Source organism: Streptopelia decaocto (genome assembly GCF_964273445.1).
Source record: "Streptopelia decaocto genome assembly, chromosome: 4".
Taxonomy (NCBI): domain Eukaryota; kingdom Metazoa; phylum Chordata; class Aves; order Columbiformes; family Columbidae; genus Streptopelia; species Streptopelia decaocto.
The window spans coordinates 559,435-581,614 of record NC_138658.1 but is presented as its reverse complement, the minus strand read 5'-3'; the positions used below and the strand labels follow the sequence as shown (position 1 = coordinate 581,614).

Below are 22,180 nucleotides of genomic sequence, written 5' to 3'. Positions count from 1 at the left end.
AGCCCTCGCCGGCTCCCCGGGGGCAGAGGCGCCGTCCGGAGCCAGCCCACTGTCCGGAGCCAGCCCGCCGTCCGTCCGGAGCCAGCGCGCCGTCCGGAGCCAGCGCGCCGTCCGGAGCCAGCGCGCCGTCCGGAGCCAGCCCGCCGTCCGTCCGGAGCCAGCCCACTGTCCGGAGCCAGCGCGCCGTCCAGAGCCAGCGCGCCGTGAGCTGCGTCCAACAACCCGTAACCCTGCGCCCAGGCCGAGCTGCGTCACCCCTGAGCGGGCTTACACGCAGAACGGCGCCTGTAACGGAGCCGACACTGTTCAACCGTATGCAGACTGTCCTCAGTGCCGTTGTCCCGAAACAGGCAGTGCTTGTCGTGCTTGCTTTTCATGTCCGGCTGTATTTCCTTGTGACCTGGGGGGATCTTTTTGGGCAGGGGTAGGAGGAAACCGAAGGAATGCTGACGTTGCATCAATATAAAAATTGAGTACTGCGAACTTAAAAGCAAAATTATGTATTTCTTTTCTTTTTAGGATGTGCTTTGCAAAACTGTTGCTGGCCTTAAAGAAAGCAAGCTCCTAGAGCTTTGCTGGGGCCTGCCTTTGACTCTCAAGGAAAAAAATGTTTGCTGAATGCTTTGTGCAGACTAATAAACCCTTTTGACTTGCAAATCTCTCAGCACTGTGAATTAAGTCTTGTATTATGCAAATTTCCCTTTCAGTTATCCTTTCCTTATACCTTGATTTTGAATCTTTCCTTTAGTTCATGGCTTGCATGATGAATTTTCTTTCTTTTCCTTTCCTTTTGCTGTTTGCAAAGACTCTTGGGAGGATTTGACAGATGAGGTGGAGCAGTTGCGTGATGATACCGAAGGTGCGTGCCACACCGTCGTCTTTCAGCCGTTATTTCCGCTCATGGTTTTGATTTGCTGTTGTGAGCCATGGTGCAAAGCCCTTGTCCCTGCGGGGCCGGTGCGGGTGGCGCCGTGCGGTCCCAGCCGGACACGCGGCGTTCCGTGTGAGCCGGTTTGGTTTCTAAATTCCTACTCATGTTGAAAATAAGTGCATGCAGTGTTGCTTAAAAAAATTGGGGCATGTTGACTTCAAGTGGAGGTAGAAAAAGTGAATAAACAAGTGACTGGCAATATTCTCGTTCCCCATTCCCAAGCTGATTGTTAACAGTTCGTTTGCTTTTGTTACGAGATGTTCTTCACTTTTTACACTTCAGATTAAGGAAAAAACACATTTACTTGTGTTAAATGCATTCTGAGACAGTTATTTTCCCGAGCCTGATGCAAACAGAACGTAGAAGGTGCAGTGATATGTGGAAGCCAGCGGCAAAATATTTCAGAAATCACCCCAGAGCTTCAGATTTTCTCAAGTATTTCCATTTATCACCTTGAAACTTTGCAAAAGCGAGTCTAAAATCTTCTACTGCAAATTTGGATTTAAACTTGTGAAGTACTAATATTTTATATATATTTATATATATATATATATTTGTTTGTTTATTTATTTTTATTTATCAATATATGTTGATTCTTACAAATGGTGCAAGTGTGAAATAGATGAATCCCCAGCTCAGCATGTGCTCAAGTAAATTTGTAGTTTAACGACTACAAATTTAGTCCAAAATCTTTAGTGCGAACGACTACAACTTTAGTGCGAATCTTTCCCCCGCAGCCGCGGGGAGGAGCTGAGGCTCGTGGTGTCTCCGTGGGAGCCTGAGCGCACAGCTCCTGTTGTCCCCACACATCACCCTGGAGCAGCGCATTTCAGCTCTTTCTGTCCATTTCTGAGTTAAATGTCTCGGAAGGTGGTGTAATTGCACAGTCCATGCTGACTGTTTTCTTACCAGTGTTTTATTCAGTTTTGGTCTAATCTTACCATTGGGATATTAAGAAAAAGCTGCATTTGTTTCTTTGTAGTACAGCTGAGCAATTGAAATATAAGACTATGTATAAATCAAAAGGAAAATGGTGAAATGAAGCAAAGGACATTTATTGTATGGGTTCAGGGTTATAAACAGGAGGTGAAGTATGAGCAGCAGTGTGAAGGATGCGTCTGCCTTACACTGGGTGGTTGCGACTGTTGTCAGAAGAGTAACTGGTGGCTGCGGCGGCCGAGGCGGAGGAGCGGGCCTGGCCGGAGAGCGGCTCCGCGAACAGCGCGGGGAGCGCTTCTGCCACCAGGACGAGCAGCGTCCGCCACGACCCTGCACTGGTTTCTATTGAAGTTTGGCCACTCCGATGGTATAAATAGTTTCAAGTGGGTGTGTTGAGCACAAAAATGAGGTTTGATGCATTAGCTACACCTGTCCCTTGCTTGTTCACCTTGGGATAGCCACGGTGGTCTTGAAGGAAAACAGGCTTTGGAGACTGTTTTCCCATAAAACATTGTGCGGAATTTTTGCCTGTGTTTGGTCTTGGGGCGGGAGGGAATACGTTTGAGAGGTGTGTCTTGTCTGGCTTCACTTGCATCTTCTTTTCCACTGTCCCGCTCTGGTTTTTCGAAGCTGGTGTGAGCGACCCCGTCCTGTCCCCCCGGTGACGCTCCTCGCTGTGGGTGTGCTGCTCCGGTTGTGACGCTCCTCGCTGTGGGTGTGCTGCTCCGGTTGTGACGCTCCTCGCTGTGGGTGTGCTGCTCCGGTTGTGACGCTCCTCGCTGTGGGTGTGCTGCTCCGGTTGTGACGCTCCTCGCTGTGGGCTGTGCTGCTCCGGTTGTGACGCTCCTCGCTGTGGGTGTGCTGCTCCGGTTGTGACGCTCCTCGCTGTGGGCTGTGCTGCTCCGGTTGTGACGCTCCTCGCTGTGGCTGTGCTGCTCCGGTTGTGACGCTCCTCGCTGTGGGCTGTGCTGCTCCGGTTGTGAAGCTCCTCGCTGTGGGCTGTGCTGCTCCGGTTGTGACGCTCCTCGCTGTGGCTGTGCTGCTCCAGTGGGTGACGCTTCTCGCTGTGGTCCGCGCTGCTCCAGTAAGTCAACGTGAGGAGCGTGGTCGCAGGAACAGATGGAGCAACCTTTGAGGCTCTCTGGTGGCCGTGTTTCCTCTATTAGGAAACCATGGTTTATTTTTGCAAGATGGTGCTAGTGCAGCGGCATTCCGGTGTATCCACAGAGTCAGAGCAGACAGGTTCAACTGCCAATATAGAAGCAAAAGTCCAGTAGCATACAACCCCTTTCTGTATCACCAGACGTGCCTTGGCTGTTCACAGGGTGTAGTCGTGTCCCTTCTGCCTTCATCACTGCTGGCCTTAGAGAGTGTTTGCATGGTACGTAAAACAAGTAGCACCTTCCAGGGGAGAACCATATCAATTATTCTGAGATAAATGCAGATTGTGCTGCTGCTCTTTGCCTCTCCTCGGATGGTTTGTGGAGAGAGCTTCAGCTCGGAGGGGGTTGCTCATCTTCTGCCTTGTGCGCTGTGCAGAACACAGACTAAGAGATGACTCAAATGAATGAAGTCCTTAATTTATCTAGAGATTTGCTTTTCACATGTATTTGAAGTTATACGTGTTCATGATTTCATAGCCTGAGCAGCTGGAACTAGTGTCGTTCCCCATGTCAATTTGCTCAGCTGGAACTTGGTGCACTGTAGACAGCCGGCTGGTTTGCTTTGGGAAAGTGCGTTTCACCATGAGTGTGTCTCAGTTCATCTGAATACAATCCAGACCCTTTACAGGACGGTGTTTGAGCAGGTTTGTTCACATCTGCAGTGTTCCGTGACTCGTGCACTTGCGGCAATCGGAATGGGGAGGAGGGGTACAATTGGCGTTCACCAGGTGCGAACAGAAAACTTGCCTCTGGTGCAACATCATTTCGGTAGCAAGATTTTTCCCTCTTCCTGTGTTATTTCATGGCCTGAAGCTCAGGCACACTTTATTTGTGGCTGTAGGGCAATTTTACTCTGGTTATGGGACAGTACTGCTGTAAATGAGGGTTTTGCACATTACACAGGTCAGGGGGGCCCGCAGGCAGGGTGTAGTTTGGAACACGGGTGTCTGTATTTGTTTCTTGCAACAAGAAGATGCAGCAAGTATCTGAATACTTATGGTAGAGGAAGAATGTAGTCTTGGAAAAGTTGTGTGAGCGTTGGAAATGTGAGTGAGCTGTCAGGAGCTGTGAAGATCAGCTCCTTATTGTCATTGGGAAAGAAACATCGGTAGTGTTGATAAAATGGGGAGAGAGAGGGGTGGGAATTGGCTCCATGTTATATCAAAGTGTAAAGAAAAAAGGTCATGAGAGGTAAAGACAGAGAGACACATGGGCAGCTTAAGTGTGAGAGGATTCATGGTTATCTTTAGATTGAAGAACAACCCGTAAATGGAGAATTCTCACCGGTTTGTAGTGACTGGGCGTAACTGGGGATTTGCCATGACGTTCAGTGACGAGTTGTCAAGATGTAAAGCGCAATGTCAACAGCTGTCTTCAGACTTTTCTTTCTTGCAAATGTAAAGCTTGTGTAGTTATTTGAAGTGTGATATACGGCCTATTCCCACGCCATTGTGCCTTTGGCCATAAAACGCTAGTTAGCTTTGAAGGCCTGAAAAGAGCACCTCAGGTCAAACTGTTGCTGCCCCAAAAAGGTCTTCAAAGCTGAGGGACAAAAAGAGAGGGAGGTGGGGTATCTTATTATTTTAAAAATAGCTCTGTCACTCAAGAGTTTTTCTTTTTTTGATAGATCCTAATTATCTCATGGCTAATGAACGCATGAACCTGATGAACATGGCGAAACTGAGCATCAAGGGGTTGATCGAGTCGGCGCTTAACCTGGGCAGGACGCTGGACTCGGACTACGCCCCTCTGCAGCAGTTCTTCGTGGTGATGGAGCATTGCCTCAAACACGGCCTCAAAGGTAACGCGGCTCGAGGGGCCTCCTCCCGCCTGCTGGCCTGAGCGTACGAGCTGGGAAGAGCCGCCTGCTTTTTAAGGTCTGGTTTCGTAACCTACTGTAGATGGAGGAGAGGCGGAGCAGGGTCGCTGCTGCAACCGCGGTTGGCTTGACAGGCCGCGGGAGCAACAGTAAATGTGCCGAAGGTGTGACGCCGCGGGTGAGACGCTCCTGGCTGTGCAGTGTCCTGCTGCGCTTCACACGGCTTTGCAGATGTGGGTCGAGTATAACTGAGTGACCTGGGCTAAAATCAGCTGCTCAGCAAGCTCATGACTCCCTCTTCTCTGCAGTTCCTCCTGCTCCAGGGACACAGCGGTCCCCTGGCAGGAAGAGGAACCGTAACACAGAGATCCTTTCCCAATATTTTGCCAAAGCTGAAGATTTTGGCTTTGCGCGGCTAATGTCTTCTAAGCTGCTTCTAAAATGGCAAACAGAGCATATATTGAACTATGTCATATGGAGCCACAACTCAAATTGCCAAGTGGTGGACTGCTTTTCTTAGTATGCTGCCCTTGTGTGATAGTAGCTTGAGATGAAAAGCAGAATGTCCAGTTCCCTCTGAGCACCCGTGTGTACGTCCTGTGGTGCTCCTTCAGCAGCTGTGTTCAGTGTGACACACGGAAGGAGCGGCTCCTGTTCTGGTTAAGGTAACGTTTGGCAAGGGGAAGGTGCTCACGTTCTTCAGGTTGTTCATCCGTGCGCCAGTGTACTTGCCCAGTTGCAGTCCTAGAAGAATCTTTCTGGGGGTTTTTGTTTGCTGCTCTTTGACTTCCGACCATGTTTGAGAATGTATTTAGTAAGCACAGACCTAATGGGCTCATTTTCTGTCTTTTTCTAGCCAAAAAGACTTTTCTTGGGCAAAATAAGTCATTTTGGGGACCACTAGAACTAGTAGAGAAACTCGTTCCTGAAGCTGCAGAGATTACGGCGAGTGTTAAAGATCTCCCGGGGCTGAAGTAAGTACAGTCTCTTACCACACAACTACATAACATGGTTTTTATTGTAAGAAGGGTCCCGAAGAAGAGAAGAAAGGGCAAACATAACCCTCAGGAATCCATCTGCCGCCTTCTGCTGATAGAAATGGATCACTGCTCTTCTTCGTAATCGTCTGTGGAAGGAGAGGATAGGATCTGTTATTTCTGTGTTAGGCACATGGGGTTTTATGGGCAACAGAGCAGTTATTGCCTGCACTAAACCAGTGGCGATGTGCTTTAGGTACAGGAATAGCCTTTTACTGACTCTTTCTGAAGTCGGACTGAAGAAGGGACTTGGAAGGAAGGTGATTACAGGTTAAATAATTTTCAGGCTGATAGAGGTATTTTTTCTTCTAAAGAAATGCTGTTAAACTTGTCGAGTTTGTGTAAAAGGGAGGCAGGGTCACAAACTGGAGAAGATGCTGGCTTATGTTAATAGAGGAGGAAAACCAACCAAAACCCAACAACAACAGAACACAGAACCAAACCCACAGCAATTTAAGCATGTATTGCTTTTAAAAATGTCATAGTCATTTCAGACATGGCATTCGGGTTTGTTTAGTCCATGCTAAAAGGAAACAGTTAAGGTTTCAATATGGAGATTGGAAAAAAGGCATAAAGAAGCTTTTGTATGATGAGCAAGACTAAGGATGGGATGTTGTTTGCTGGAAGGAGAGGTGAATGAGTTGGGAGCAGTCTGTCTTCGGTCAGTGTTGATGTGCATGCTGACAGGTGCTCTTCCTGGAGAGCTGTGCAGGACTCCAGCTTGCAGGCAGCACGGAGCGCCAGCGCCTTGGGCCAGCGCTCCTGGTACCTTCCCCTGTTGTGAAACAATGTCAAAACACCAAATACATTGAAATAAAGAGCACTTTTAGAATAAATTTCTAAACCGTAGGCTTGCGTTCATGCTAACCCTTGGGAAGCGTTATGTCGTGTTGGTGAGGTCAAGGGTGGAGAGCAGTGAAGGCGACTTCCATGGGCGGTGGCTGCTCATACTGGTTCAGGTTAGAAAGTGGAGCGCCTCACGTGCTGTCTGGCGTGAGACAGCTGATGGACTGCTGGGGGTGGAGGAGAAATCTGCTCATCGGAACGCTGCTCAACACGGGGCATTGGCACCCTCCTTTGGAGCACCCGCTCCGGGCAGCCAGGGGGAGCCAGGGCTGCCATGCCACGTGTCGCTTGCTGCGTTCTTAAAGCTTCACTTTGCCGGGAGAAACGGGGAAGGACTGGGGCTATAACCAATTGCGTCCTGTGAGTGTGTTAACGAGCAAAATACTTAAAGAGAGCAGTACGGATTTTGTGTTTTCAGTGGCTTAGTGGTTTTCAGCTGACTTAGCGCCTACCTAAGGAGCGGTGCTCGGGCGTCCGTGCTGAGCTGAAGCGTGCACATGTTCTCCCTGCTTGCCTTATGCCAAGCTGATTCTGAATCAGAAGGTGGTTTGAGGAAGCAGCTGATCTCTACCGATGGTTGCAGCGTCCAGCAGGGATGGAGTCAGGAAAATATTTTTAGTATAACAACAAATACATGATTTGTTATGAAAGAAGCAGTGGCTGCTGAGAAAAACTTGTGTGTAACTGTTGGCGCGTACCTGTTTTCATCAGTATCAGCTCTGTCTTTGAGGTGCAGCAGCGTTCGGGAGAGATGGTTAAAGCTGTTTGTGACGTGCATTGCGGCGCGCCTGCAGCTGTTCTGTTCTGGCCCCGGCAGGACCCCCGTGGGCAGAGGGCGAGCGTGGCTGCGCCTGGCGCTGATGCAGAAGAAGCTCTCGGAGTACATGAAAGCCTTGATTAACAGAAAGGATCTTCTCAGGTGAGCACCGTGCTCTCTTGGATTAGCTCAGGGGCACTTCTGCCCTCTGGTAAGATTTCTGTGCTCGTTTACACGCGAATGATAAAGTATGTGTGTACTTTTCTTGAGAAATGGTAGTAGTTATGAAATGCAGAGCTTCCTCGGAGGGATTCAAAGGTCTTAGTGTTCTTTCTTGATTCAGAAGTTATTTCTCCACTTTCATTGTCTCAAGTAGCCATTAGAATAACACAGATTTGGTTCCCCAGGGGTGATTTGGTGAAGTGTTTGTACAGAAGCGTTACAACGTTCTCTGTCTGCAAGGTCTTGGCCCTGGATTTATCTCTGACCTTGTCACTTCGTTACTGCCTGACCTGGAACAAGTCATTTCACATCTCTGTATCTGTGCCCACGCATAAAATAGCAATTGTTTTGTCGTTTAATTGAAAGTCTCTATTTCTGTGTAAAGCAGTTTAATAACTGCGTTGGTTTTTGTTGGCTGTCCATGCAAGTGCACAGCTGACAGGGGTTAGAAAGGAGAGCCTGGTGTTGTCCACTGGTAGCTTGCGTTTGCAGGATGATGTAAAATAGTATATGTATAGTATATGTACAAGTATACTACTTATGAAACTCTGATATTAAGCCTCAGTCTTAAGTCTCCTCTGTGCTGTTGCATTACTAGAAAATCGTGCTCATTTTCTGTCACCTTTCCCCAGCTGAGGGATCAGGTCTCCTGTTTATCGGGTCCTTGCCTCACCTCAAGTCCTAGTGCGCTGAGAGGGGTGTGTTCAGTCAGAGCAGGAGGACGTATGTGGTACATAGGGGTACATTTCTGTGTGGACTATGTGCCACTGCCTGGGGTTTTGTTAAGGCTGCACGTACGCTATATTGTCGTATGCAATAGCAGGGGTCTTGTGCTGGTTGGCATCATTTCAGCTGACTTGTAACGATGCAACACTTGTCTTCTCTTGCCACGCGTCCTGCAGTGAATTTTATGAGCCTAATGCCCTGATGATGGAAGAAGAAGGTGCCATCATTGCTGGGCTCCTGGTGGGTTTGAACGTCATTGACGCAAACTTCTGCATGAAAGGAGAAGACCTGGACTCGCAGGTACTGGGTGTTCAGTTCATGTTTTTTTGGCTTGTTTAAATTTGCACAATTTTCCATTGTAGAGGACTTGGACCAACTGAGATTGAAGCTTGTCACTATGTGTAATGGAAGACTAACACAAGCTTCTTACTGTGATTGTGTTCTTTGGTTAGAGTCATAGGCTCATTTAGGTTGGAAAAGGCACTTGAGGTCGTCAGGTCCAGCCGTCAGCTGGCGGGGCTGAGCTCAGAGACAGGGGAGTTTGGTTTTCTCTTGGCCGTGGTCTGCGTGCAGCTCACTGGGGAGCAAAACAGCACAGATGAAAAAGGAGGTGACAGTGGGGAAGATCTGAGCCAAAATGGCAGAATTGAGAATTCCCTCACGCTGCGTGATGAGATCATTGTAGCTGTTTAACAGGAGAAAGCGAACCTGCGTGCACTTAAATTCCAGCTTGCAGGAGTGTATGTGCAGTCATGATGACGGGAACGTTTTGTCCTTGTGTCCCAGGACCCGCATGCCAACGTGCTGCTTATCCTAGTATATATTTGCTTGAAATAAGCCGAGGTTTCATTAACTTTGGATAGATTGCTGGTATAATGAATCCTTGCTATAATACAACGTGTACTGATGTTTTAACTGAATTACTCTAAATTTTGATGGCTAAGGACAGTGTTTAGTCTCAGGAAAAGTGTTCAGTGTAAAATGAAAGTTTTTCTTTTCTAGGTTGGAGTTATTGATTTCTCAATGTATTTGAAAGATGGGAACAGCACGAAAGGCAGTGAAGGGTAAGCACAGGCACAGCTGGCCTGCTTCTCATCTGTCACTTGTATTCAAGTATTTCAAGTTACATTTTTCATTGAAAAGCTGTTTAGAGTGAAATTCAGTGAGGTGACTCTTCTTGACTATAAATGTGGTGCAAAACCAAATACCACTGTGCTCACAGAACTGCTGTCTGCCTGAATCGTCCTGTCCCGTGTGTTACAAAACACTGGGCGGTGATGCGGCGGATGCGGTAGCTGCCTGTTCCGAGTCGCTGGCAGCAGCTCCGTGGGGCGCGGGCTGCGCCCGGCCCTGCGCCCCGTGTGGCACAGGCTGAGCCGCGCGTCTCTTTCACAGCGACGGTCAGATCACCGCTATCTTGGACCAGAAGAACTACGTAGAAGAACTGAATAGACACTTAAGGTAAGACGTGATGTATTTTTTCTCTATTATATAGTATAGCAAAGTAGAAAACAGGCTTTCAAAAGAGACGGAATTACTGGTTGGTTGGTTCGTTTGTTTTTCTTGAACAGTGCTACAGTGAACAACCTGCAGGCCAAGGTGGATGCCCTGGAGAAATCCAACACTAAACTGACCGAGGAGGTGAGTGTGATAGAAAACCATCTCCTGTTTTGGCCTTTTGGAAATGGGGGATTAAAAAGGTAAGGGAGGAGGTAATCTCAGAATTCTGGTGTACATAATGACTGATTAATGAAGGAACTGGAACAACTGAACTGCCACGGAATTACACTGGGTGTTGCTACTAAGCACGAGGTGGAAAAACAACTACATGTTTTGCTTAAAAACCAAAAGCAGATGAACACGCTCAATCCTGTTGGAACCTTCACATGCTTTCCCATTTTTTGGAAAATGTTGAAGAATAAACTGAATGGTGGATGTGGTTTTGAATGCGGTACAGCTGATGTGGGTTATGAGACATCCAGACGCGACAAAGAAATTTGTATGTGTCTGTTCATTAAGACAGGTGCAGAAGTTTACAGTATAAAGATAATAACTGAGGTGTTTCAGTAACTTTTTCTCTAGCCTGTCACAATTTGCAAGAAAGAAAGAAAAAAACTGTCCTTATAGATAAAACTTCATTGCATCGGAGTGTGAGAGGTGGTTGGTACGTGAGTCACAGGTGTAGCTGGTGTGGTGAAGCTGGTCTCACAGCTCATCAGGAATGGTGTCAATGCCATAAAATCTTTCCCGTCAGTAGCCTGACAAATGGGCTGACAGTAGGTCTCATCCTGGCGGTTTTACGCTATTGCTGTACCCGTGTCACTCAGCAGGATGGTTTTGAGTGGGATGTCTCAGTGCTCCTGCAGCGAAGTATGGAATAGAGCCTCTCTGTTCCTTGTTGACCCTCGTTAAGGAGGTCTGTGCGTCTGCTTACTGGACATAGCACCAGTATTCCAAACGATGAGAAGCTGTGGCGGTGGAAATGAGTGTATCCACTCTCGCAGTTAAGGGTTGAGACATGGCTTTTGGATTTTAGTTATTTATTAGTTTTTAAGGGGTGGTCTGCAGTGGAGGCTCCCTTTGCCGGTGCTGCGATACGTGGCTCTTGATGTGTTACCCGCAGAGCGAGTGCTGTGTCCATTAGGCGTGGTACGCCTGAGATTAACGGCAAATGTCGGCTGAAGTGGTTTTTGATATTTTTAATAATTTCCTTGCTTGTGTCTTAGTGGAGTCCGCAGACTGTTCAGAGTAAGAATGTGAGCGACGCTGGAACACGCTGTGCCGAGCAGCACTACTCACGGGGTGTGCTTAACAAACTGCATCACTTGTCACATCAGTTTATGTATTTGACTTGAGCTGTACCCAAGACTTGCACTTTTATCGGATAGTTTCTCCTTGGGTTTGTCACTTAATGACATTGATCTCTTGGAATGTCACTGGGCTTTTCTTGCGTGCCAGGCCTGTGTGAGCTGTGGTGGCACAGCCGGAGGCGCTTCTGCTGCCCAAAAGCTGGAGCATCCTCCGGCCCAGGTGCTCTGCCTAGCGCTGCACCCAAACTGCTGCAGATTTAGAAACCCATACAAGTATTTATTCTCTGGTAGTTTAATTCCGTTGCTAGAAGTCAGCGTAGCTGTCAGGTTCTCTTGGGTTTTTCCTTTTTGTCGTCTCTGGCAAGGGAGGAGGAATGGAGAGAGGATTCCTGTTGCTGACCCAAAGCAGTCAATAACTTTGCTGAAAGGCAGGACCTGGAATAGGTTGGGGAGGCTCTTATTTAGCCAGTGTTGGAAATCCATTGCACTGGCACTAACCGATGTGTTTTCGGATGGGCTCTCTGTGGTGGAGACTCAGTTGTCTTCTGTCAGGCCAAATATTTTTTTCTCCCTTGGAAGGTAGAAAAAAAATGAGTCCAGAAAATGTGTCTAGAGGGGAAAAAAAGAGGTCAAGTATGTGTTTGATGTGTTCCTGTTGTTCTGTTTTGTTCACAGCTTGCTGTTGCGAACAACAGGATTATTACACTGCAGGAAGAGATGGAACGGGTTAAAGAAGAAAGTTCTTACATCTTGGAGTCCAATCGTAAGGTTGGTGTGTGTGAACAGTTACGGCTGCAGCCCAAAGCTGGCTAAGAAGCAGCTGTTTCAAAGAGCCTTGATTTCCGTGTGTATCTAGGACAAAACCCGCGGTAGCCGAGCGGCGCCCGGCGCGGCTCCCGGCGCAGCCTCGGCAGCGGTGGCACCGGGCCTGGCCGCGCTGGCTGAGCGTGGGCTGCGGAGCCGCGGGCTCCCGCGCCGTGCCCACGGCTTGAGGAGCTATCCTGAGCGGGGCAGGAAGAATTGGAAGTAGCAGTTGTGCTTTTTTGGCCTGAAACAGTTGCTGCCTTTGGAAATCAAGGGGCAGCATCTACCATTTTTTTTACTGATTTAACAGAAGTGCTAAGAACTGACAGACAATCTGTTTTTAGTATAAGCTTGTTTTCAAGGTGGTGGGAAAAGCAGTTAATCAGTGAATGCGAGGGTTAATCGTATATATGACAAGTTAATTGGATGTCTTCATTAACTTAGGTCACTAAAGACAGAACTGCTGATGGACAAGCCCTGACGGAGGCACGAAAACAGTTAAAGGAGGAGACTCAGCTGCGACTGGTGAGCACAATGGGGGCTTGGGCTCCCTACAAAGGGCTTTTTCACGTGGTGACTCCATGTCAGATGTTTGGCGGGGATTGTTGTCATTCCTGCCTGCTTCAGCCGGGTCCCAGGCCACCCTGGCAGCAGCGATGTGACCTCTGTGGCCCCGCTGATCAGTCCGAGGGCTGTTTCTCACACGGGCGGTGCCGTGGCGCGTGTGGGCGTGATGAGCCCCCGTGGCGTGAGGATGTCAGCCCCGAGCTGCGATTCAGTGCGGTCTCTCCCGGGGTGAGGAAAGCTGCCCCGTCATGCCGCCCGGCCCTGTGTTCCAGGACGTGGAGAAGGAGCTGGAGGTGCAGATCGGGATGCGGCAGGAGATGGAGCTGGCCATGAAGATGCTGGAGAAGGACGTCTGTGAGAAGCAGGATGCGCTGGTGGCGCTCAGGCAGCAGCTGGATGATCTCAGGGCCCTAAAGCATGAACTGTCCTTTAAGCTGCAGGTAGGGAAATAATTAAATCGAATGCAGTGAATTCCATGTAAAAATGGTAGAGCTTGTTCTTTTTTTTCTCATATCTATTTCAAAGGCGCTAGGTCTGGAAGGCATACAGGTTATATACCACACTTCTGTCTTTCTGCAAGAAATCTGGTACTTGAACAATTGGAACTTGTTGGGGATTAAAGGAAAATGTAGCTGATTCTGACTCTTGATGATCCAAAAATGTGTATGTTTGACCGGGAAAGCATCATCTGTTTCGTGCCGTGTGTGGGTTTTTTGTGCTATAAAAACAGCCATGGCAGGTCCTGTTCCAGTACGATCTAGTGTTGATGAATACAGTGTAATGACTTACTCTGTGATTGACAAAAGCAGACTGTAACGGCAACAACACGACAACAGCAACACAGAATTCTCAGAAATAAATACTGAAATAAATTCTAGAGCAGGAAAAAGTTGCTCCTGCTCTCTCTGAGCCAGTCGTTCTGTGCAAAACAGTTGAGTGACATGAGCAGGTACTGCATTAGTGTGTATTACACGGAAGCTTCTTTGATTATGGAATTGCCCTTCTGTGGGTTATATACGTAGCCTACACCCATAGGGCAAGATGCTTGTCCTTGCAATATCAACCCAGCGTTTGCTTTTTGAGCTCCTCTTGTTTCTTTGGCTTCTGCCCCTTTCATTTCATGCGCCACATGATTTACCGTGGCTTATTTTGGTTTTCCTGCTACTTAAAAAACCCACAATGCTCCTTTTTCCAGAGTTCAGACATGGGAGTGAAACAGAAGAGCGAATTAAACAGCCGTTTGGAAGAAAAAACAAATCAGATGGCTGCCACCATCAAACAGCTCGAACAAAGGTAAAGGAAGAACCTTTTACAATAAGCACGTCGTGTGTTTTGTGGCGATACTGTTGGCTGACGCGAAGGGAGCAGAGCTGGGTGAGGACAGCACTCGTGGTGTGAGGTGCTGGGAGAGGGTTTGTGTGCTCAGGAGAAGAGTTTGTGTGCGTCCATCGGAGAAGGGGAACAGGAACAGTAAGGAACAGAGCGGCTTGGTCTGTTGAGGCCGGTCAGTCCGCGTCAGTTACTGTCGGTGGTGGCGCTGATCAAAACGTGAGCTTGGGAAGTGCTTGCCTGTCAGTGCCAGCGTTCCAGAGGGAGCTGTGGCTGTTCAGAGCTCTTGGTACTGTTTGGAAAAGTACCCCACAGCGAGCCATTCTCCTCATGAACGGCCAGGTGGTCTGAGCCTTGTGCTTCCTGAGGAGGGCGAGCTTGGGGAGAAGAGAACACAAATTCCTCCCATGAGAGCAAAGAGAGGAAGGTGAGAGGGCAGCCCGGCTGCCGTGAGAAGCTCTCAAAGACAGCCCAGAGGTTTGATGTCCCTTTGGACGGGGACAAGCTCCATGCTGGCGTTGCTCCTGTGTTGCTGACCCCATGAAGCTGGGAGGGCTCCCAGCAGCCGGGTCAGGGGCACTCGAGGAGGAGCGTGTTTCCTTTCCCCTCGCTCTGCTCTCAGAGCCGGCCTTGCCGAGGTTTGGCCAGAGGTTCAGAACTTGAGGCCCTTTGAATCACCTGGGCTGTGGTGCCAGCTCTGGGCAAACCAGGGCAGAGCGCAGGTCTCGGCAACGGCTATTGTCTATAGCTTATTGAATGGAAATGGCAGTGCACTGCACTAACACCATCTTAGGGTTTATATTGAGAGTGATTCTTGGTAAAATGGGTCATTCTGTGTGTCAAAATGTGTATTTGGAAATGTTTTATGATATCTATTCAGCTAATTGATTTGCTCTTTTTCTCTTGCTGTTCTTATTTTTCCGTTTCCTCCTCATCCTCATTCTGACTTACTTATACAGTGAAAAGGATTTGGTGAAACAGGCAAAAACCTTAAACAGTGCAGCAAACAAACTGATCCAGAAGCATCATTAGACATTTTTATGTCGGGTCACCTCACGGCTCTGACATCAGAACTCATTTATGAGGGGAGAACTTGAGAATTGCTAAAAGCAACCATTAAAATGTTAATTGTCACCTAAAGTTGATTTGGAATTTGCTGAATTTTTAAAATCAGTGAGTTTTTCTTCAGAGATTTAGAGTCGGGTATAAAAGTCCCTAACTTTGCCCTTTAAAGTGTGTTGAGGTACCGGTGAGCTGGCCAACGAGCACTCCAGGAGGGCGCAGGGAGCGGAGCGGTGGCTCCGTGCGGCGGGCGCCGCGCGGGGCTCGGCGCTGGGGGTGCCAGCCGCGGCGCTCGAGCCAGCCGTGTCGCGTTGGCCCAGCTCTGAAAGTCAACTCGTTTTCTGTGTTTACCCTTTTTGTGAAGTAGATGAAAAACATGTCCCAGAAGTTGTTGGAAGTAGTTGTGTTGTGCCCCGAGCCGTTCCCGCCGAGGTCTGTGCCGCTCTGTGCCGAGCCCGCTTGCTGCGGTTTGCCTTGGTGACGGGCTGGCGCTCGCCCTGTCCCTGAGCCCGCGTGTCCCGGGTTGGTAGCTAGGTAGGTGTCTTAGGTAGCGTGGTGCGTGCCCTGGAGACCCCCTGCTCTTTGCTTTGCCCTCTCCCTCTGCCGTGAGCCCTCCGGGCGGTGCTCGCGCCCCCAGGGAGGCTGAGGAGGGCGCTCGGGAGGTCTCTGCTCTTCCTGGAAAGGCAAGTTAAACATGTCACAAAAAACAATCCCATCTTTATACTCCAGTGTTTAGAAGAAAGAAAAGAAATAACAGAAGAAAGGAACCAAATGCGCAGCGGTGGGGAGTGGAAATGGTAATTTGGTACTCGACCACTTCTTGTCTCAGTAGTTAGTGGTTTAAAAGGAAGACTTGCCTTTTACTATAAGTTTTTAAATTCGCTTGTTTCTGTTGCGCAATGCAAATGGAATTTGCTAATGAAAGAACAGACAGAGCTTGGAAACAGCTCTGCATAGAAAAAACCATCATCAGTTTAACACCCCAGTGCAAACTCTATGTGACTGTAGCTTGGACTATTGTAAACTAACATGCTCTTCCCTGTGGCCGCAGAAGTTCCCCGTGCTGGCCGGTTACAGGCTTCAGGTTGTAAGGCATCCTAGAGATGATTTTTATTCTTTTGAGAAAGACGGGTTTTGGGGATTTTCTGTGTTGACGAAGGGGCTTTCTGCTCTGGTGAGATGCCTGTAAAAGTTCTTCGGTGCCAGTTCCCCCTTGGTCCTGTGGGGCAGTGTTCCTGGGGCAGTGTTCCTGGGGCAGTGTTCCTGGGGCAGTGTTCCTGGGGCAGTGTTCCTGGGGCAGTGCTCCTGGGGCAGTGTTCCTGGGGCAGTGCTCCTGGGGCAGTGTTCCTGGGGCAGTGCTCCGTGGGCAGTGTTCCTGGGGCAGTGCTCCTGGGGCAGTGTTCCTGGGGCAGTGTTCCGTGGGCAGTGTTCCTGGGGCAGTGCTCCGTGGGCAGTTCTCCGTGGGCAGTGCTCCTGGGGCAGTGCTCCTGGGGCAGTGTTCCTGGGGCAGTGCTCCGTGGGCAGTGCTCCTGGGGCAGTGTTCCTGGGGCAGTTCTCCGTGGGCAGTTCTCCGTGGGCAGTGCTCCTGGGGCAGTGCTCCTGGGGCAGTGCTCCTGGGGCAGTGTTCCTGGGGCAGTGCTCCGTGGGCAGTGCTCCTGGGGCAGTGTTCCTGGGGCAGTGCTCCTGGGGCAGTGCTCCTGGGGCAGTGCTCCTGGGGCAGTGTTCCTGGGGCAGTGCTCCGTGGGCAGTGCTCCTGGGGCAGTGTTCCTGGGGCAGTGCTCCTGGGGCAGTGCTCCTGGGGCAGTGCTCCTGGGGCAGTGTTCCTGGGGCAGTGCTCCTGGGGCAGTGCTCCGTGGGCAGTGCTCCTGGGGCAGTGTTCCTGGGGCAGTGTTCCGTGGGCAGTGTTCCTGGGGCAGTGTTCCGTGGGCAGTGCTCCGTGGGCAGTGTTCCTGGGGCAGTGTTCCGTGGGCAGTGTTCCTGGGGCAGTGTTCCTGGGGCAGTGTTCCTGGGGCAGTGCTCCGTGGGCAGTGTTCCTGGGGCAGTGCTCCGTGGGCAGTGCTCCGTGGGCAGTGTTCCTGGGGCAGTGTTCCTGGGGCAGTGTTCCTGGGGCAGTGTTCCGTGGGCAGTGTTCCTGGGGCAGTGTTCCTGGGGCAGTGTTCCGTGGGCAGTGTTCCTGGGGCAGTGTTCCTGGGGCAGTGCTCCGTGGGCAGTGTTCCTGGGGCAGTGTTCCTGGGGCAGTGTTCCGTGGGCAGTGCTCCTGGGGCAGTGCTCCGTGGGCAGTGTTCCTGGGGCAGTGTTCCGTGGGCAGTGCTCCTGGGGCAGTGTTCCTGGGGCAGTGTTCCGTGGGCAGTGCTCCTGGGGCAGTGTTCCTGGGGCAGTGCTCCGTGGGCAGTGCTCCGTGGGGCAGTGTTCCTGGGGCAGTGTTCCTGGGGCAGTGTTCCTGGGGCAGTGCTCCTGGGGCAGTGCTCCTGGGGCAGTGTTCCTGGGGCAGTGCTCCGTGGGCAGTGTTCCTGGGGCAGTGTTCCTGGGGCAGTGCTCCTGGGGCAGTGCTCCTGGGGCAGTGTTCCTGGGGCAGTGCTCCTGGGGCAGTGCTCCGTGGGCAGTGCTCCTGGGGCAGTGTTCCTGGGGCAGTGTTCCGTGGGCAGTGTTCCTGGGGCAGTGTTCCGTGGGCAGTGCTCCGTGGGCAGTGTTCCTGGGGCAGTGTTCCTGGGGCAGTGTTCCTGGGGCAGTGCTCCGTGGGCAGTGCTCCGTGGGCAGTGCTCCGTGGGCAGTGCTCCGTGGGCAGTGTTCCTGGGGCAGTGTTCCTGGGGCAGTGTTCCGTGGGCAGTGTTCCTGGGGCAGTGTTCCTGGGGCAGTGTTCCTGGGGCAGTGCTCCTGGGGCAGTGTTCCTGGGGCAGTGCTCCTGGGGCAGTGTTCCTGGGGCAGTGTTCCTGGGGCAGTGCTCCGTGGGCAGTGTTCCTGGGGCAGTGCTCCTGGGGCAGTGTTCCTGGGGCAGTGTTCCGTGGGCAGTGTTCCTGGGGCAGTGCTCCGTGGGCAGTGCTCCTGGGGCAGTGCTCCTGGGGCAGTGTTCCTGGGGCAGTGCTCCTGGGGCAGTGCTCCTGGGGCAGTGTTCCTGGGGCAGTGCTCCTGGGGCAGTGCTCCGTGGGCAGTGCTCCTGGGGCAGTGCTCCTGGGGCAGTGTTCCGTGGGCAGTGTTCCTGGGGCAGTGTTCCGTGGGCAGTGCTCCGTGGGCAGTGTTCCTGGGGCAGTGTTCCGTGGGCAGTGTTCCTGGGGCAGTGTTCCTGGGGCAGTGCTCCGTGGGCAGTGTTCCTGGGGCAGTGCTCCGTGGGCAGTGCTCCGTGGGCAGTGTTCCTGGGGCAGTGTTCCTGGGGCAGTGTTCCTGGGGCAGTGTTCCTGGGGCAGTGTTCCTGGGGCAGTGTTCCGTGGGCAGTGTTCCTGGGGCAGTGTTCCTGGGGCAGTGCTCCGTGGGCAGTGTTCCTGGGGCAGTGTTCCTGGGGCAGTGTTCCGTGGGCAGTGTTCCGTGGGCAGTGCTCCGTGGGCAGTGTTCCGTGGGCAGTGCTCCTGGGGCAGTGTTCCTGGGGCAGTGTTCCTGGGGCAGTGTTCCGTGGGCAGTGTTCCGTGGGCAGTGCTCCGTGGGCAGTGCTCCTGGGGCAGTGCTCCTGGGGCAGTGCTCCGTGGGCAGTGTTCCTGGGGCAGTGCTCCTGGGGCAGTGTTCCTGGGGCAGTGTTCCTGGGGCAGTGTTCCTGGGGCAGTGTTCCTGGTGCAGTGCTCCGTGGGCAGTGCTCCTGGGGCAGTGCTCCGTGGGCAGTGTTCCTGGGGCAGTGCTCCGTGGGCAGTGCTCCTGGGGCAGTGTTCCTGGGGCAGTGCTCCTGGGGCAGTGCTCCTGGGGCAGTGCTCCTGGGGCAGTGTTCCTGGGGCAGTGCTCCTGGGGCAGTGCTCCGTGGGCAGTGCTCCTGGGGCAGTGTTCCTGGGGCAGTGTTCCGTGGGCAGTGTTCCTGGGGCAGTGTTCCGTGGGCAGTGCTCCGTGGGCAGTGTTCCTGGGGCAGTGTTCCGTGGGCAGTGTTCCTGGGGCAGTGTTCCTGGGGCAGTGCTCCGTGGGCAGTGTTCCTGGGGCAGTGTTCCTGGGGCAGTGTTCCGTGGGCAGTGTTCCGTGGGCAGTGTTCCTGGGGCAGTGTTCCTGGGGCAGTGTTCCGTGGGCAGTGTTCCTGGGGCAGTGTTCCTGGGGCAGTGTTCCGTGGGCAGTGCTCCGTGGGCAGTGCTCCGTGGGCAGTGTTCCGTGGGCAGTGCTCCTGGGGCAGTGTTCCTGGGGCAGTGCTCCGTGGGCAGTGTTCCTGGGGCAGTGTTCCTGGGGCAGTGTTCCGTGGGCAGTGTTCCGTGGGCAGTGCTCCTGGGGCAGTGTTCCTGGGGCAGTGTTCCGTGGGCAGTGCTCCTGGGGCAGTGCTCCGTGGGCAGTGCTCCTGGGGCAGTGCTCCGTGGGCAGTGCTCCGTGGGCAGTGTTCCGTGGGCAGTGCTCCTGGGGCAGTGTTCCTGGGGCAGTGCTCCGTGGGCAGTGTTCCGTGGGCAGTGCTCCTGGGGCAGTGTTCCGTGGGCAGTGCTCCGTGGGCAGTGTTCCTGGGGCAGTGTTCCTGGGGCAGTGCTCCGTGGGCAGTGTTCCTGGGGCAGTGCTCCGTGGGCAGTGCTCCGTGGGCAGTGTTCCTGGGGCAGTGTTCCTGGGGCAGTGCTCCGTGGGCAGTGCTCCGTGGGCAGTGCTCCGTGGGCAGTGTTCCGTGGGCAGTGTTCCGTGGGCAGTGTTCCGTGGGCAGTGTTCCTGGGGCAGTGTTCCTGGGGCAGTGTTCCTGGGGCAGTGCTCCGTGGGGCAGTGTTCCTGGGGCAGTGCTCCGTGGGCAGTGCTCCGTGGGCAGTGCTCCGTGGGCAGTGTTCCTGGGGCAGTGTTCCTGGGGCAGTGCTCCTGGGGCAGTGCTCCTGGGGCAGTGTTCCGTGGGCAGTGTTCCGTGGGCAGTGTTCCTGGGGCAGTGCTCCGTGGGCAGTGTTCCGTGGGCAGTGTTCCTGGGGCAGTGCTCCGTGGGCAGTGTTCCTGGGGCAGTGTTCCTGGGGCAGTGTTCCGTGGGCAGTGTTCCTGGGGCAGTGCTCCGTGGGCAGTGTTCCTGGGGCAGTGTTCCGTGGGCAGTGCTCCGTGGGCAGTGTTCCGTGGGCAGTGCTCCTGGGGCAGTGCTCCGTGGGCAGTGTTCATGGTGCAGTGCTCCGTGGGCAGTGTTCCTGGGGCAGTGTTCCGTGGGCAGTGTTCCTGGGGCAGTGCTCCGTGGGCAGTGTTCCTGGGGCAGTGCTCCGTGGGCAGTGTTCCGTGGGCAGTGCTCCTGGGGCAGTGCTCCGTGGGCAGTGTTCATGGTGCAGTGCTCCGTGGGCAGTGTTCCTGGGGCAGTGTTCCGTGGGCAGTGCTCCGTGGGCAGTGCTCCGTGGGCAGTGTTCCTGGGGCAGTGTTCCTGGGGCAGTGTTCCGTGGGCAGTGTTCCGTGGGCAGTGTTCCGTGGGCAGTGCTCCGTGGGCAGTGTTCCGTGGGCAGTGCTCCTGGGGCAGTGTTCCTGGGGCAGTGTTCCGTGGGCAGTGTTCCTGGGGCAGTGTTCCTGGGGCAGTGTTCCGTGGGCAGTGCTCCTGGGGCAGTGTTCCTGGGGCAGTGCTCCGTGGGCAGTGTTCCTGGGGCAGTGTTCCTGGGGCAGTGTTCCGTGGGCAGTGTTCCTGGGGCAGTGCTCCGTGGGCAGTGCTCCGTGGGCAGTGTTCCTGGGGCAGTGTTCCTGGGGCAGTGCTCCGTGGGCAGTGCTCCGTGGGCAGTGCTCCGTGGGCAGTGTTCCGTGGGCAGTGTTCCGTGGGCAGTGTTCCGTGGGCAGTGTTCCTGGGGCAGTGTTCCTGGGGCAGTGTTCCTGGGGCAGTGCTCCGTGGGGCAGTGTTCCTGGGGCAGTGCTCCGTGGGCAGTGCTCCGTGGGCAGTGCTCCGTGGGCAGTGTTCCTGGGGCAGTGTTCCTGGGGCAGTGCTCCTGGGGCAGTGCTCCTGGGGCAGTGTTCCGTGGGCAGTGTTCCGTGGGCAGTGTTCCTGGGGCAGTGCTCCGTGGGCAGTGTTCCGTGGGCAGTGTTCCTGGGGCAGTGCTCCGTGGGCAGTGTTCCTGGGGCAGTGTTCCTGGGGCAGTGTTCCGTGGGCAGTGTTCCTGGGGCAGTGCTCCGTGGGCAGTGTTCCTGGGGCAGTGTTCCGTGGGCAGTGCTCCGTGGGCAGTGTTCCGTGGGCAGTGCTCCTGGGGCAGTGCTCCGTGGGCAGTGTTCATGGTGCAGTGCTCCGTGGGCAGTGTTCCTGGGGCAGTGTTCCGTGGGCAGTGTTCCTGGGGCAGTGCTCCGTGGGCAGTGTTCCTGGGGCAGTGCTCCGTGGGCAGTGTTCCGTGGGCAGTGCTCCTGGGGCAGTGCTCCGTGGGCAGTGTTCATGGTGCAGTGCTCCGTGGGCAGTGTTCCTGGGGCAGTGTTCCGTGGGCAGTGCTCCGTGGGCAGTGCTCCGTGGGCAGTGTTCCTGGGGCAGTGTTCCTGGGGCAGTGTTCCGTGGGCAGTGTTCCGTGGGCAGTGTTCCGTGGGCAGTGCTCCGTGGGCAGTGTTCCGTGGGCAGTGCTCCTGGGGCAGTGTTCCTGGGGCAGTGTTCCGTGGGCAGTGCTCCTGGGGCAGTGCTCCTGGGGCAGTGCTCCTGGGGCAGTGCTCCGTGGGCAGTGCTCCGTGGGCAGTGTTCCGTGGGCAGTGCTCCTGGGGCAGTGTTCCTGGGGCAGTGCTCCGTGGGCAGTGTTCCGTGGGCAGTGCTCCTGGGGCAGTGTTCCGTGGGCAGTGCTCCGTGGGCAGTGTTCCTGGGGCAGTGTTCCTGGGGCAGTGTTCCGTGGGCAGTGTTCCTGGGGCAGTGCTCCTGGGGCAGTGCTCCGTGGGCAGTGCTCCGTGGGCAGTGTTCCTGGGGCAGTGTTCCTGGGGCAGTGCTCCGTGGGCAGTGCTCCGTGGGCAGTGTTCCGTGGGCAGTGTTCCGTGGGCAGTGTTCCTGGGGCAGTGTTCCTGGGGCAGTGTTCCTGGGGCAGTGCTCCGTGGGGCAGTGTTCCTGGGGCAGTGCTCCGTGGGCAGTGCTCCGTGGGCAGTGCTCCGTGGGCAGTGTTCCTGGGGC

General features: G+C 53.5%; 1 protein-coding gene across 6 annotated transcripts in view; it reads left to right on the top strand.

The window, feature by feature from the left end:
• The window catches only part of RUFY3 (RUN and FYVE domain containing 3), a 50,563-nt gene that overhangs the window by 19,653 nt on the left and 8,730 nt on the right, over positions 1 to 22,180 (top strand). For 4 of the 6 annotated variants that reach the window (XR_014183876.1, XM_082050714.1, XM_082050712.1 and 1 more), the window contains exons 2-12: positions 4,661 to 4,834; positions 5,709 to 5,826; positions 7,553 to 7,654; positions 8,617 to 8,740; positions 9,443 to 9,504; positions 9,836 to 9,901; positions 10,012 to 10,081; positions 11,926 to 12,018; positions 12,499 to 12,579; positions 12,894 to 13,061; positions 13,817 to 13,914. Coding sequence is in view for 5 of the 6 variants with exons in the window: in XM_082050714.1 (XP_081906840.1) it covers positions 4,661 to 4,834; positions 5,709 to 5,826; positions 7,553 to 7,654; positions 8,617 to 8,740; positions 9,443 to 9,504; positions 9,836 to 9,901; positions 10,012 to 10,081; positions 11,926 to 12,018; positions 12,499 to 12,579; positions 12,894 to 13,061; positions 13,817 to 13,914 (1,156 nt within the window). In the remaining variant the exon portion in view is untranslated. Of the gene's footprint in view, positions 1 to 4,660; positions 4,835 to 5,708; positions 5,827 to 7,552; positions 7,655 to 8,616; positions 8,741 to 9,442; positions 9,505 to 9,835; positions 9,902 to 10,011; positions 10,082 to 11,925; positions 12,019 to 12,498; positions 12,580 to 12,893; positions 13,062 to 13,816; positions 13,915 to 14,909; positions 16,219 to 22,180 lie in introns of those variants that run through there. The other 2 variants (XM_082050715.1, XM_082050716.1) reach the window with 1 other exon arrangement.